Genomic DNA, 12072 nt, shown 5'->3' with positions numbered 1-12072 from the left:
CTGAGCTGTAGATCAGCTACCAGATATAGTCCAATACAATTCCTGAGGGGACGACAACTCAGAACTACAGTTCTGGCTCTGGAAAATAATCAGTCTTCAAAGTGGCCCGACATGAAGAGTAGCCAAATCAGATAAAAAGGCAACAAGAGCTTACAAACACCTTTATAACAGATGCCACTAAGTTAGAGACCTGCCGGGTCTACAACCCGGTGAGTGTCTTTTTGTGTCAAACTGGCTGGAGAAAAAAGGATAGAGAACTCCAGCTACCATGAAGAAAAAGAAGTCATCACCCAGATCATATGTGGTCGAGACCAGTAGTGCAGAAGTGCAACAGAAACCTTTGACATCTAAAGAAAAATCAACAGAGCCAACTCTATAGAGGGTGGATGCAGATCAAGAAGACGACACCTCACAGATTCCAAACCAACCAGAGACAGTGGGACAGCCAGATGACCAAGTTGTGACATGTTTGGGTCATGTAATTAGAAGACCAGTGTGATTCAGAGACACTCAAGGGACTGAGCCATACTGAACTTTAAAGATAGCGTGAACGGATGGGCAGCGGGTGAAGCTTCCCCTTAGGGAGGCTAGCCCACTGCCCTACTTCTTTCAACCAAGGCCACGCCCCTGCTTGCTGCTCTCTGCCGCCCCCATGGTTCCAGGTGGGGTGGGGAGGGGTGCTAAGAGACCAGCCCCTCCCCCCGATAGCCTGTGCCTGCCAGCCCTGATGTCATGGCGGGGGGAGATTTTTCCGGGGGCCCCATATTTGCCACTGCCGCCCCCCCCCCCGGCAGTGCAAGGTTTGGGGAGGCTTAGCCTCCCACAGCCTCCATTACGAGCCACCCATGCGTGATCCTGTAAATGGTAGGAATGTAAAACCAAGGGGGAGAAGTAATCGAATGTTAAACGGGATTATACTGTTCAGCCACTATGTGGCGCCATGCGCAACATACATTACTTAAGCTCCTAACAGCTGTTCCTGGCAGTGCATTAAAGGACGGTATAAGTGAACACATCTGGAGTCCCGCTCTGAGAAAGAAGCTCTTCCGTCAGTCCATATCTGGCACAGAAGCCTGACCTATTAGTAACAGTCCTACAACCTACCGTGTACAAGGTGTAGGTGACAAATGGCACACATCAAATTCCTCACTACTTTACTCTGGACTTTTACTCTACCCTCGAACCTGATTCACAGAGTTTTAGGTCAACGGGGACCATTAGATCATCTAGTCTCACCTCCTGCATAACACCGGCTGGAGAATTTCACCCACTTACCCCTGTATTGAGCCCAAGAACCTGTGCTGGACTAAAGTATATCCAGTCTTGATTTGAAGACATGAAGAGGCGGCCAATCCACCGCTTCCCTTGGGAGTTTGTTCTAGTGGTTAATCGTCCTCACTGTTAAAAACTGGTTCCTTATTTCTAATTTGAATTTATCTGGCTTTAACTTCCAGCCTTTGGTTCTTGTTATACCTTTTGCTGCTAGGTTTTTCCACCCAACCTAACCCCTCTCATTCATTAGAGAGTGGTCACTGTTCGCCTCCGATCAGCCCATGGTGCCAGCGCCCCCGCCAAATATCTGCAAAGCTGCCTCATTCTCCCCCTTCAAATCCCTCCTCAAAAAAAACTCGACAACTGTTAGGCTGCTAGTGTGCAGAGACCACCACCCACAATGCTGAGCAATACTTGTTTCCTTGCACTCCCCCATCTGTCGATATCCGTCTGTTCTCTCTTGTCTTATGCTTTGAGTGTAAGGCCCCCAGGGGGCGGGGAGAGTGGTTTTGCTCTGTTAAATTACAGCACCTGGCAAAATGGGGTCCTGGTCTCTGATGAGGCCCCCTGGGCAATACAGTAATCATCACCAGCTTCTTTTCCCAACCCCAAGGTTGGGTAGGGCCAAGCTATGGTAATACAAATAAAATAAAGTAAAATAAAATAAAATAAAATATAAGAAGATTAACGAGACTTTTAGTACTTGGCGTTTCCTCCCCATGAAGGTATTTATACATTAACTTAATCTAATGCACCCATGGCCCTCATAATTAGCCACATGAGCTGTATTGTAGCATTAGATTATGTGATATTTGTAAAAATCCACACAAGATCGGTGTAAGAAGTCAGGCATTTTATATCTATAGAATAATTGGTAAGGGGGCAGGAGAGGAAGCACAAGCAGGGTAGGGGATATTACAGCATAGGAATGTCAGAATGAAGATGTCTCAGCCTTGCGTGACGCTGCAGCTGAGCTCAAATCCTCCCATCTGGACTCTCGCCGTGAGTGCTGGTGCCGCGTTTAAGTCGGGCAGCCGGCCATGGTCATGGCTTGGGAGAACTCGTCGAAGTCCTGGCACAGGATCTGGAAATCCTCCTCCTGGCAGTCTTCCTCATTTGGCCACTTCTCGATCCAGGTGTCCTTGCTAATGATGTAGGTGATGCTGGAATGGAGAAGAAGGTTTGTACCTTTGATCTCGGGATTTACTGAGTAATCTACCTGCGTGGCCTCAAGGCTGGCCAGGCTTTGCCCTGTTGGCATAGCTCACACCCACAATGGAGCAGGCTGGGCCACATCCAGAGGTTGATGAGTCTGTTACAGCCTTGGCTGACGGAGATGGGTCTTTTAGTTCAGGCAGTAGAGGCTCCTGCTTTAAGTTCCAGAGGTCCCAGATTCAACCCATGCCATCGTCAGCTCATCCAGGATCCTGATGCAGCATTGGCTGGAGTCTGAGGACCACATCTGACTTGCGTAAGAATTGAGCTGACTGCATCCACGTTTATCTTTAATATGGAGGTGGAGTCTAGCCAGAGACTACAATTCCCAGCATGCAAAGCTCTGCATTCAGCCACACATACATTAGGATGGAAGTCTCTGAAGAGGCAACACCCTCCTTGTTAAAGAGGAAGGTGCCATTTTGGAACTCCCTGGTTATGGGCTTGGAGGACCCTGGGCTACCCTGGGGTAACAACTCAATAAGGAAGCTCAGTTGAAGATATTGGATAAACTAGACAAAGAGCAACTGTTTCAGGTCACACATACTAAAGAGGCCCTCTCCTCTGGTCACTTTCTATCATCAGGGGGTGTCCCTGGCTATTATCCCATCACGTCAGATCCTAACAAGTCCCCCCAAAAATCTGACCCAACATTGCTAATAGGCAGGACCCTACCAAATTCACAACCGTGAAAAATGAGTCACGGACCGTGAAATCTGGTCTTCATCATGAAATCTGGCTCGTGCGTGTGTATGGGGCGGGTCGCAGTATTGCCACCCTTAGTTCTGCACCGCCTTCAGAGCTGGGGTCTCGGCCAGCAGCTGTCACTCTCCGGCCACCCAGATCTGAAGGCAGGGCAGAAGTAAGGGTAGCAATACAGTGACCCCCTCCCACACAATAGTCTTGCAACCCCCTTTTGGGTCGGGATCCCCAGTTTGAGAAACACTGACTTAAGGGCTTTACATGTTGATATTTTTAAATACATATTCATGATTTGTGACAACACTGTGAAATTTAAGATTTAAATATCTGTAATTGTGAAATTCAAAAATGTCTAAAATGCTATGACTGTGAAATTGACCAAAATGGATCGTGAATTTGGTAGGGCCCTATTAATAGGGCTGGTTGAAAATTTTCCATGGAAACAATTTTATCAGTGGAAAACTGGGGATTTGACTAAATGCAATATTTTGTGAAGTGTCAGCTTTCAGGAGAAAAATATACATTTTCCATTCAAAAAACAAATGCTTGAAAACTGAAATATTTCAATTCAGCAGTCCTGCCATGGTGCCTCATGGGAGATGTAGTTGGGTTTACTCATGTTTCATTCTTCTCTATGGGCCAAAATCCCCAACCAGACTACATATCTCATGGTGCATTGCACCGGGAGACTCCTATGATGGAATGTCCTCCCCTCACCAAGAGGTAAGAAAGTATTGCATCATGGGATATTTAGTCTGAAAAAGGAGCCCAGCCTTTAGAGCATGAGGCATCCAAACTACAAATTCCACGAGGCACCACGGCGGCATTTCCAAACCAAAATATTTTGGTTTTTCACCAAAAAGTAGAAATTTTCCATGGAAAAAAGCCTATTTTCCAGCCAGCTCTAATTGTAAGGCTCAGATTTTGTCAGGGATATTTTTAGTAAAAAACTCACAGACAGGTCATGGGTAAAAAACAAAAATTCATGGAAGCCCGTGACCTGTCTGTGAGTTTTACTAAAAATATCCCTGACAAAATGGGGAGGAAGGAAAATCCAGCACCCACAGCTGCTAGGGATGCTGGGATCCTGTCGCCTCCTGCTACAGCTGGGCAACTTCGGGAACCCCACCATCCACGCTCTCAGCGGCTGGGAGCTCGGGGTTCCCCTGTTGCGCGGTGGCTAGGAGCTGCTGGGGACCCACCTCCAGCAGCGGCTGAGAGCTGCGGGGCTACCAGCTGACAGCTCCAGCCCTGGGCCAGAAAAGTCACGGAGGTCTCTGGAATTCACAGATTCCCTGACCTCTGTGACACAATCAGGGTCTTAGCCAGAGATCATAAAGAGGCCTCTTGAGAATTTACTGCCTTGGGGTTTGTTTGGGTCTCTCTATAGCTACAGAAATCTGGATAACAACAATACTTTGTCTCATGGGAGCAACTAGGAGCCCGAGTCACATATCAGAGCCCCCTTGTGCTAGATGCTGTAAAAACTCGGACCAAAAACACAGGCCGTGCACCAGTCTAAGTCTCTTTGACATGTTTTTATCGACAATACATATTTTGCAATGTAGAAACACTTAAATATTAATTTTCTATCATGGCACAGAGATGATAATTGCACAGTAAATTAATATTTCCCCACCCTTTCCAGCAGGTAATTCACCCCAATTCAGCCCCAAAGGACTATGGACGGATAAACCCCACAACTACTTGGACACGCTGACAGCACTGCAGCTGGGCTTAGTGCTAGTGAAATACAGGGGTGGCCGCTAGCACTAGCTAAGGCGAAACTGCACCTGCAATCTCCAGCCCTACAGCGCAGACCCGAAGAAGCTCGGAGGGTAGGTTCCTTACTTCGTTTTCAGGTCCCACAAGTCACTGCTGAGTCCCCAGATCAAGTAGTCCTTGTTAGGCTCCAGCCTCAGAGACTCCCTGCACTTCACGTGGCTGACAAACGGGCGGGTTTCTCCGAGCGGATTTTCATCAGTCCCTGAGGAAGAGAAGAAAGACGGTCAGTCAGATGTTCCTGGTGGGGGAGCCTGTTTATCAGTGTCCAGAAGGAGGAGCTCTTACCTGTTTTAATGACTCGCAAAATGTTCATCATGTAGGTGTCATAACTGTTTGATTCTTCAGTTCCAACAAGCCTGGTTTTATACACTGAGGGGGAAGAAAGTGACACTGGTTAAAGACTGTAGCAGTTTTCTGTAGGGAAACTGGTGTGTGATCAACCCACGGAGAGGCAGAGAGAATTAATCAAACAGCGTAGAAGATCTTGATCCATTCCATTTGTTCTAAGATTCCCCCAGGGCTTGGATTAGGAGTTTCACATCATTCTTTTGATCTGGTGCTGATAATAGTGACATAAGTGGTAGCCAGACAGTTTAGTCAAGGGACAATTTGACAGCTTGTCATAAGAACGTCCATACCGGGTCAGCCCCAAGGTCCATCTAGCCCAGTATCCTGTCTTCTGACAGTGGCCAATGCCAGGTGCCCCAGAGGGAATGAACAGAACAGGTAATCATCAAGTGATCCATGTCGTGTTGCCCATTCCCAGCTTCTGGCAAACAGAGGTTAGGGACACCATTCCTGCCCATCCTGCCTAATAGCCATCGATGGATCTATCCTCCATGAACTTATCTAGTTCTTTTTTGAACCCTGTTATAACCTTGGCCTTCACAACATCCTCTGGCAAGGAGTTCCACAGATTGAGTGTGCGTTGTGTGAAAAAATACTTCCTTTTGTTTGTTTTAAACCTGCTACCTATTAATTTCTTTTGGTGACCCCTAGTTCTTGTGTTATGAGAAGCAGTATATAACATTTCCTTATTTATTCTCCACCCCAGTCATGATTTTATAGACCTCTGTCATATCCCCTCTTAGTCATCTCTTTTCCAAGCTGAAAAGTCCCAGTCTTATTAATCTCTCCTCATATGGAAGCCGTTCCAGAGGCCTAATAGTTTGTGTTGCCCTTTTCTGACCTTTTTCCAATTCCAATACATCTTTTTTGAGATGGGGCAACCACATCTGCACGCAGTATTCAAGACGTGGGCATACCATGGATTTATACAGTTAAATATCTGTAATCGTGATATGGCAACAGGATATTTTCTGTCTTATTATCTATCCCTTTCTTAATGATTCCCAACATTCTGTTAGCTTCTTTGACCGCCACTGCACATTGAGTGGATGTTTTCAGAGAACTCTCCACAATGACTCCAAGATTCCTTTCTTGAGTGGGAACAGCTAAATTAGACCCCATCATTTTATATGTATAGTTGGGATTATGTTTTCCAATGTGCATTACTTTGCATCTATAACTTCAAGAGCTGCACCTAAACTGGGGTTCACAGAGTGAGTGGCCAGAGAGGCCAATGGAGACTCCAGATTGATACTGTAAACCTTCTATTTGGGTCAAAATGGAGAATTGCAGGCCCTGGGACAAAGCAAGAGCATCAGATCTCAATCTGAATATTTCTGTGCAAGAGGTTGGATTTGAATTCTTAGACCCTCTGGTTTTGGCTCTGGGTTGGGTTCCAAATCAGAAGAGGTCCATTTTCCAGATCTTGTTGGTAAAGCAGGTGAGATCTCATGAAAACAGCTGATTTTGTGAGATTTCTGCCATTTTGGGGACCCAAAATCTCACGAGTCTCTTGTACAGGTAAATCCAAAACCTACCCTTATTTCAACCTCAGATCCAGCTCTAAGTCTGGACCATGTCTCTACTCCCACGTGTAAGACTCTGCAGATCCAAAGAGCAGTTTTACCATAATCAACTCCAGATTCACATGACATCTCAATTCGTCTGTTCAGGGTGATGGGACCCCTCATCTTGTGCTGCAGGAAGCAGTTTTCTGGGGGGAGGAGAAAGAAGGGAGTCACCAGGGAAGACATTCAAGTAGACCGGGGTGAAATTTTTCAACCACAATTCATTCGGCACAAAAGGCAGAATCAGCGACACTGAAACATTTTGCGAATTCATGTCAAATTCACCAGATTGTTTGGTTTTGAACTCCGCCTCCCCAAATTCTGAAATATCTAAACATTAAAGGCACTATAGGAGAGCTAGGGTGTGTTATTAAATACTCCAAGAACTTGTATCCTAGCCTGCCCTGATGTAAGCAGAAACAGGACCCTCCTTACCCTCCGCGCACCGACAAACGTCCCCATGACAGATCTTATTGAGAAATCCGCTCTCTTTAGGCAGCCGGTAGAACATGGTGCATCGGTCCACTACAGAGCAAGCAGAGAATCACAGGTTAGTAGATTTTAAGGAGTCAAGGCACAATTGGGATCTCACCTGACCCCCTGCCTCACACAGACTGTAAAATTTCACCCGCCGTACCCGCATCAAGCCCATAACTTGTGACTGAGCCAGGCTCTGTTGTTTAGAAAGACATCCAGAGATGGGAAGCAGGGGCGCCGGAACTGGAGAGGTCAGGAGGGCTGTGGCCCCATCACTTTTTACCGGCCATAAGGGCGAACAACAGGGAGGAGGGGAGGAAAGAAGGGAGTGGGGGACAGGGTGTTTGGGGGAAGAGGTGGTGCGGGAGCAGGGCTCAGGGAGAAGGGGTGCTGTCAGGGCGGGGGCTTGGCAATGCGAGGGCAGGGCGTCGGGGGAATGGCGGCCTGAGGGTGGGGGGCTCAGGGAGAAGATGCAGCGTGGGGGCGGGGCCTCGGGGGAAAGGGGCGGCGTAGGGGGGCAGGGCCACAGTTCAGGCACCGGTGGTCAGCCCACTTTTGGGAAGCTTCCACCACTCCTTAGGGGACAACCCTGAAGCCCTTACTCAAGCCAAAGTCTCACTGAGGTCATTGCCAGAGTATTGACTGAGCAGTGAGAGAGATTTTAATGTTTTGAGTCTCTTGGGGAGACCTAGGCGGTGCTGTGCCCTAGAAGAGACCAACTGGCCATTTAATCTAGAGATTATCCTGAATCAAATCCTTGTATCTTCATTTCATAGATTGAGAGATTTTAAAGCCAGACTAAATGCTAAACTACTTATGCTAACCAATCTGTTCCACTTTGCCTTTAACTGTGACGCTCGGAGTCCCTTTCCCAGACCTGAAGAAGAGCTCTGTGTGTCTCAAAAGCTTGTCTCTCTCACCAGCAGAAGTTGGTCCAATAAAATACATTACCTCCCCCACCATGTCTTTTTGATTTCATGACAACATCGAGAGATTTCCCGTGGTAGCACGTTCCAATGATTTATTGCTCTCAACTTCTGAGCAGCCCAAGCTTTGTGGAAGTTTGGATCTGGATATGAATTTCCTGACTCACCTTTCTACCAGATACTACACAGGAAGGCATGAAATGCACCTTACTGGGCCACATGGCTTGTCCGTTCTTTCCTCCTCCCGACTGGTGATCAGCTCATGCTTTGAAGCATGAAGAATGAGAACTCTTGTCACTACTGGTGCTTTTCTTATTCATGCACCTGATCAATTTCTGTATTCCCATAAGATGTTTGCTGCCATGATAACAGAAAACTCTGAGTGTCTGGGGAAAGGGACATATTGGGCGTGACCCCAGTGATGAGAAAAGATACAGCTCACTGTTACCTAAAGAGTAATACTCATAGACTTTGACAGACCCCGGCTGAATGAGACCAACTTCGAAAAATTGATGAGCTTTAAACTGCAGGCATTCCTCCTCCATATGTGAAACCTGGGTGGGGAAAGAACAGAAAAGGAATGCTTAGGTCTTTGGAAAGGAAGAAATGGCAGAGGAGACAAAAAGGCATGAAAGAGAGAAAGGTTGAAGGAGAAAGGGTGATACATGGGGGATCAGATTCAGCTGTTGGTGTTAGCTGGTACATCTCCCATTAAAGACCACAGGACCTGTGCACAATTTATCCTGCGGGCGATTCTGCCATCAGTTATACCTGGGCGTCTCTGGGGACACCTGGGAGTGCAATTTGGCTAAAGCAGGAGCCTGCAGCAGTAGTTCCTGAATTTAACACAAGATCAGAGAACGCCCTTGTAAAGTCTTACCTTGTCCAGATAGATGATGAGGGTGCTTCTGTCCGAAGGAGAGTGGTCAATTTCATACTTGGAAATGTATCTGTCAACCCCTCTGGAAAGCTAAACACAATGAAGGAAAAGCAAGAAGCATCACGGTAAGGCAGGGACGCAAAATCCGGAAGCCGCACCAAAATGAGTCAAGCCCCACTTCTAAACCATATAATATGGATGAGATCATATGTCCCTCTAGTGGCAGGCCTGCATAATGCCCGACCCTACTTCGAGCTGAAAGGGTTATTGCTTTAGGTCAAGTGCAAGAGGGTCGGGCTAAAGGTCCCAGGTACAGTCCTCACTGACGATCATGATTTCTATATGCAGGGGGGCCTATTTCACATACAACACAATACTGCCTGATGGTAACGAGTTTCCATTGCTGACCAGAGGAGACCTGCTGTCCTACAACTGAAAGGCTCCATGGCCCGATGCCTTGAGCCATCCAGCTGCTAACCTCCTCGTGTAGCTTCCACGTCTCAGACGGTGGGAAGAACCTCCCCCAGCTGGAGCTTTAAGCTCTGCTTAGCCTGGGCCTTCCTGTTCTACTGAATAGCTCGGATGATGCCAACGTACTCTGGTCAGATCATCCAAATCTGGCGAGAAGCCCGTGAGCATGGAGACATCGAGGATCGACATTGTGGCATCAACCACTCCGAGGTACCTAGCGGGGAAAAGCAAATGCCCTTGCACCAAAATTTAACACTGAGAAACCCATTTTGAAATTGACTTGCCAGTTCTTAATATTTCTTCCGCTGTCCTCTAGGAAAATCTATAGCCTGTGAGCACCCATCCCCATATACACCCATCTATCTCTCTCTCTCCCCCCACATACACCCCTCTATCTCTCCCCACAGTATCCATACATTTCTGAAGCTCCCACCAACACAGTATGGTATTAAGCGGTAAAGCCCATCTGTCTGAGGCATCTAGGGCCAGATTTACGACGAGTAAAACTAACCTAAAGAGTTTTACCAAAGCAGATCAGCAGGTTAGGTGCCTAACTCCCACTGAAAGTCAATGAGAGTGAGACACTTAACTCCCCATGAGGCACCTATCTGCATTATTTGGCCACTTAAATACTTCTGTAGATCTGGGTCTTTTCCTTGCTTAGATGCTCCAGTTGCAATTAGGGACAGGGAAAAATTAAAAACCTCAAAACCGAATATTCTTTGCAATTTGATTCAAATTTTCAAAATTAAAAAAAAAACAACCCAAGTCGATTTGCATGGGAAAGAAAACAAAGCAACATGTAGTATTTTTACACTCCAATGCAGGCCTGCCTTCCCTATTTGAGTGGGAAATGAGTCCGTTTCAAACATGTCGTGGCTGCAAATCCACAGGCTCTGGAAAAAAATGTTCTACTTTGCTTGTGGAACTGGCCATTTGGACAGAAATTCAACAAGAAACGAAAGATCTCATTTGTTGAAATGCCTGGAATAGAGTGTGAACTAGTTGCTTGGAAGTTTCTAGCCAGAACGGTTGCATGACAATGCTGGGAATTAGCTATAAAGTCTATTTATCTGCCTCTCGCTCTCTAGGTATTATTGATCTTATTAATTATTGTAGAGCCTAGGACCCCAGTCATTGTGCTGGGCACTGTAAAAACATAGACCCAAAAGATGTTCCCTGCCCCAAAGATCTTACAGTTCAAGGACAGGGCCAGATATAACAGGTAGAGATCGACTGATGGGAAAGCCCAAGAAAACAATGAGACAATATTGGCCAGCATGATGGGCCCTGGCCTCAGCTCACCCGCTGCCTAACTGTTGTCAAATTTTTTGTGTGGGCATCAGAGCAAAGGAGAGTTTAAAGACAAGATGAGAGGGACAGTGAGGTACCTTTTTGGATACTTACATGAGGTATTTATATGGCTCTCATCACAGCAGGGCCTAGCCCCTTCTCTATTCCTGACCGGGAATTTAAAGCATGACAACCAGAGACTTTCCTTGAGGAAGCCATTGCAGGATTTATACAAGACCAGTGCATGCTGGGCCAGGATCCTTCCATGTAGACCAGCAACAAACCCAGCTGTGCTGCTGTGTGGTCTAGTGCATAGAGCACTGGACTGGAACTCAGGAGACCTAGCTTCTATTCCCAGCTCTGCCCCAAACCTCCTGAGTGAGGTTAGGCAAGTCACAGCATTGCTCTGTGCCTCAGTTTCCCCACCTGTAAAATCAGGGTAATGATACTGTTTTCCTTTATAAAGCACTTTGAGATCTCCTAATGACAAGGGCTAGATAACAGCTGGGGCTCATAATAGTTATTCAGTAATACTGATCCTTATTCTATGGAAGTGTGTCCTGTGTAACAATATTCATAGATTCTAAGGCCAGAAGGAACGATTGTCATTGTCTGTTCTGACCTCCTATAACACGGGCCACAGAACTGCCCCAGAATAATTCCTGTTTGAGCTAGCACGCATCTTCCAGAATACCACCCCCCAGTTTTGATTTAAAAATTGCCTGTGATGGAGAATCTGCCACACTCTTTGGTAAAGCGTTCCAATGGTTAGTTATCCTGGCTATTAAAAATTTACACCTTATTTGTAAATTTGAATTTGTCTAGCTTCAACTTCAACATTATCATTAAAGGTCAGTGTTCTCACCTGGTGCAGATTCTGATGAAGACTGAACGCAGGGCTCCTTCCGGCTTCTTAGCTACAAATGTTTCAAAAGAGGAAAAAATATTTTTTGGTGTAAGTTTCATTTTTGTTTTGTAAAAAGCCCCCAAACTTGGAAACTCAGCACTTTAATCGAATAGATCCTAGAATTGGGGTGAAAAAAATCCCAAAGGAACCAGCCACTCTGAAGGATACCTGACACACAAGCTAAAAAGCAGCATTGCCAACTCTTGTGGTAAGTCTTACGATTTTTGA

At 46.4% G+C, this 12072-nt stretch overlaps 1 protein-coding gene across 1 annotated transcript in view; it reads right to left on the bottom strand.

Moving 5' to 3' along the window:
* Positions 1-2156: 2156 nt before the first annotated feature.
* LOC141975431 (venom factor-like) overlaps positions 2157-12072 on the bottom strand; it is a 52784-nt gene continuing 42868 nt past the window's right edge. Inside the window, exons 32-40 of the mRNA XM_074935797.1 lie at positions 11803-11854; positions 9771-9858; positions 9174-9263; positions 8742-8847; positions 7326-7415; positions 6950-7036; positions 5260-5343; positions 5041-5176; positions 2157-2435 (exon numbers count right to left, since the gene is read on the bottom strand). Of these exons, the coding sequence (XP_074791898.1) occupies positions 2294-2435; positions 5041-5176; positions 5260-5343; positions 6950-7036; positions 7326-7415; positions 8742-8847; positions 9174-9263; positions 9771-9858; positions 11803-11854 (875 nt within the window). The 3' untranslated portion in view covers positions 2157-2293. The remainder of the gene's footprint in view (positions 2436-5040; positions 5177-5259; positions 5344-6949; positions 7037-7325; positions 7416-8741; positions 8848-9173; positions 9264-9770; positions 9859-11802; positions 11855-12072) is intronic.

The sequence above is a fragment of the Natator depressus genome, chromosome 20 (assembly GCF_965152275.1).
Source record: "Natator depressus isolate rNatDep1 chromosome 20, rNatDep2.hap1, whole genome shotgun sequence".
Classification (NCBI taxonomy): domain Eukaryota; kingdom Metazoa; phylum Chordata; order Testudines; family Cheloniidae; genus Natator; species Natator depressus.
This window is presented reverse-complemented; position numbering and strand designations above follow the sequence as displayed.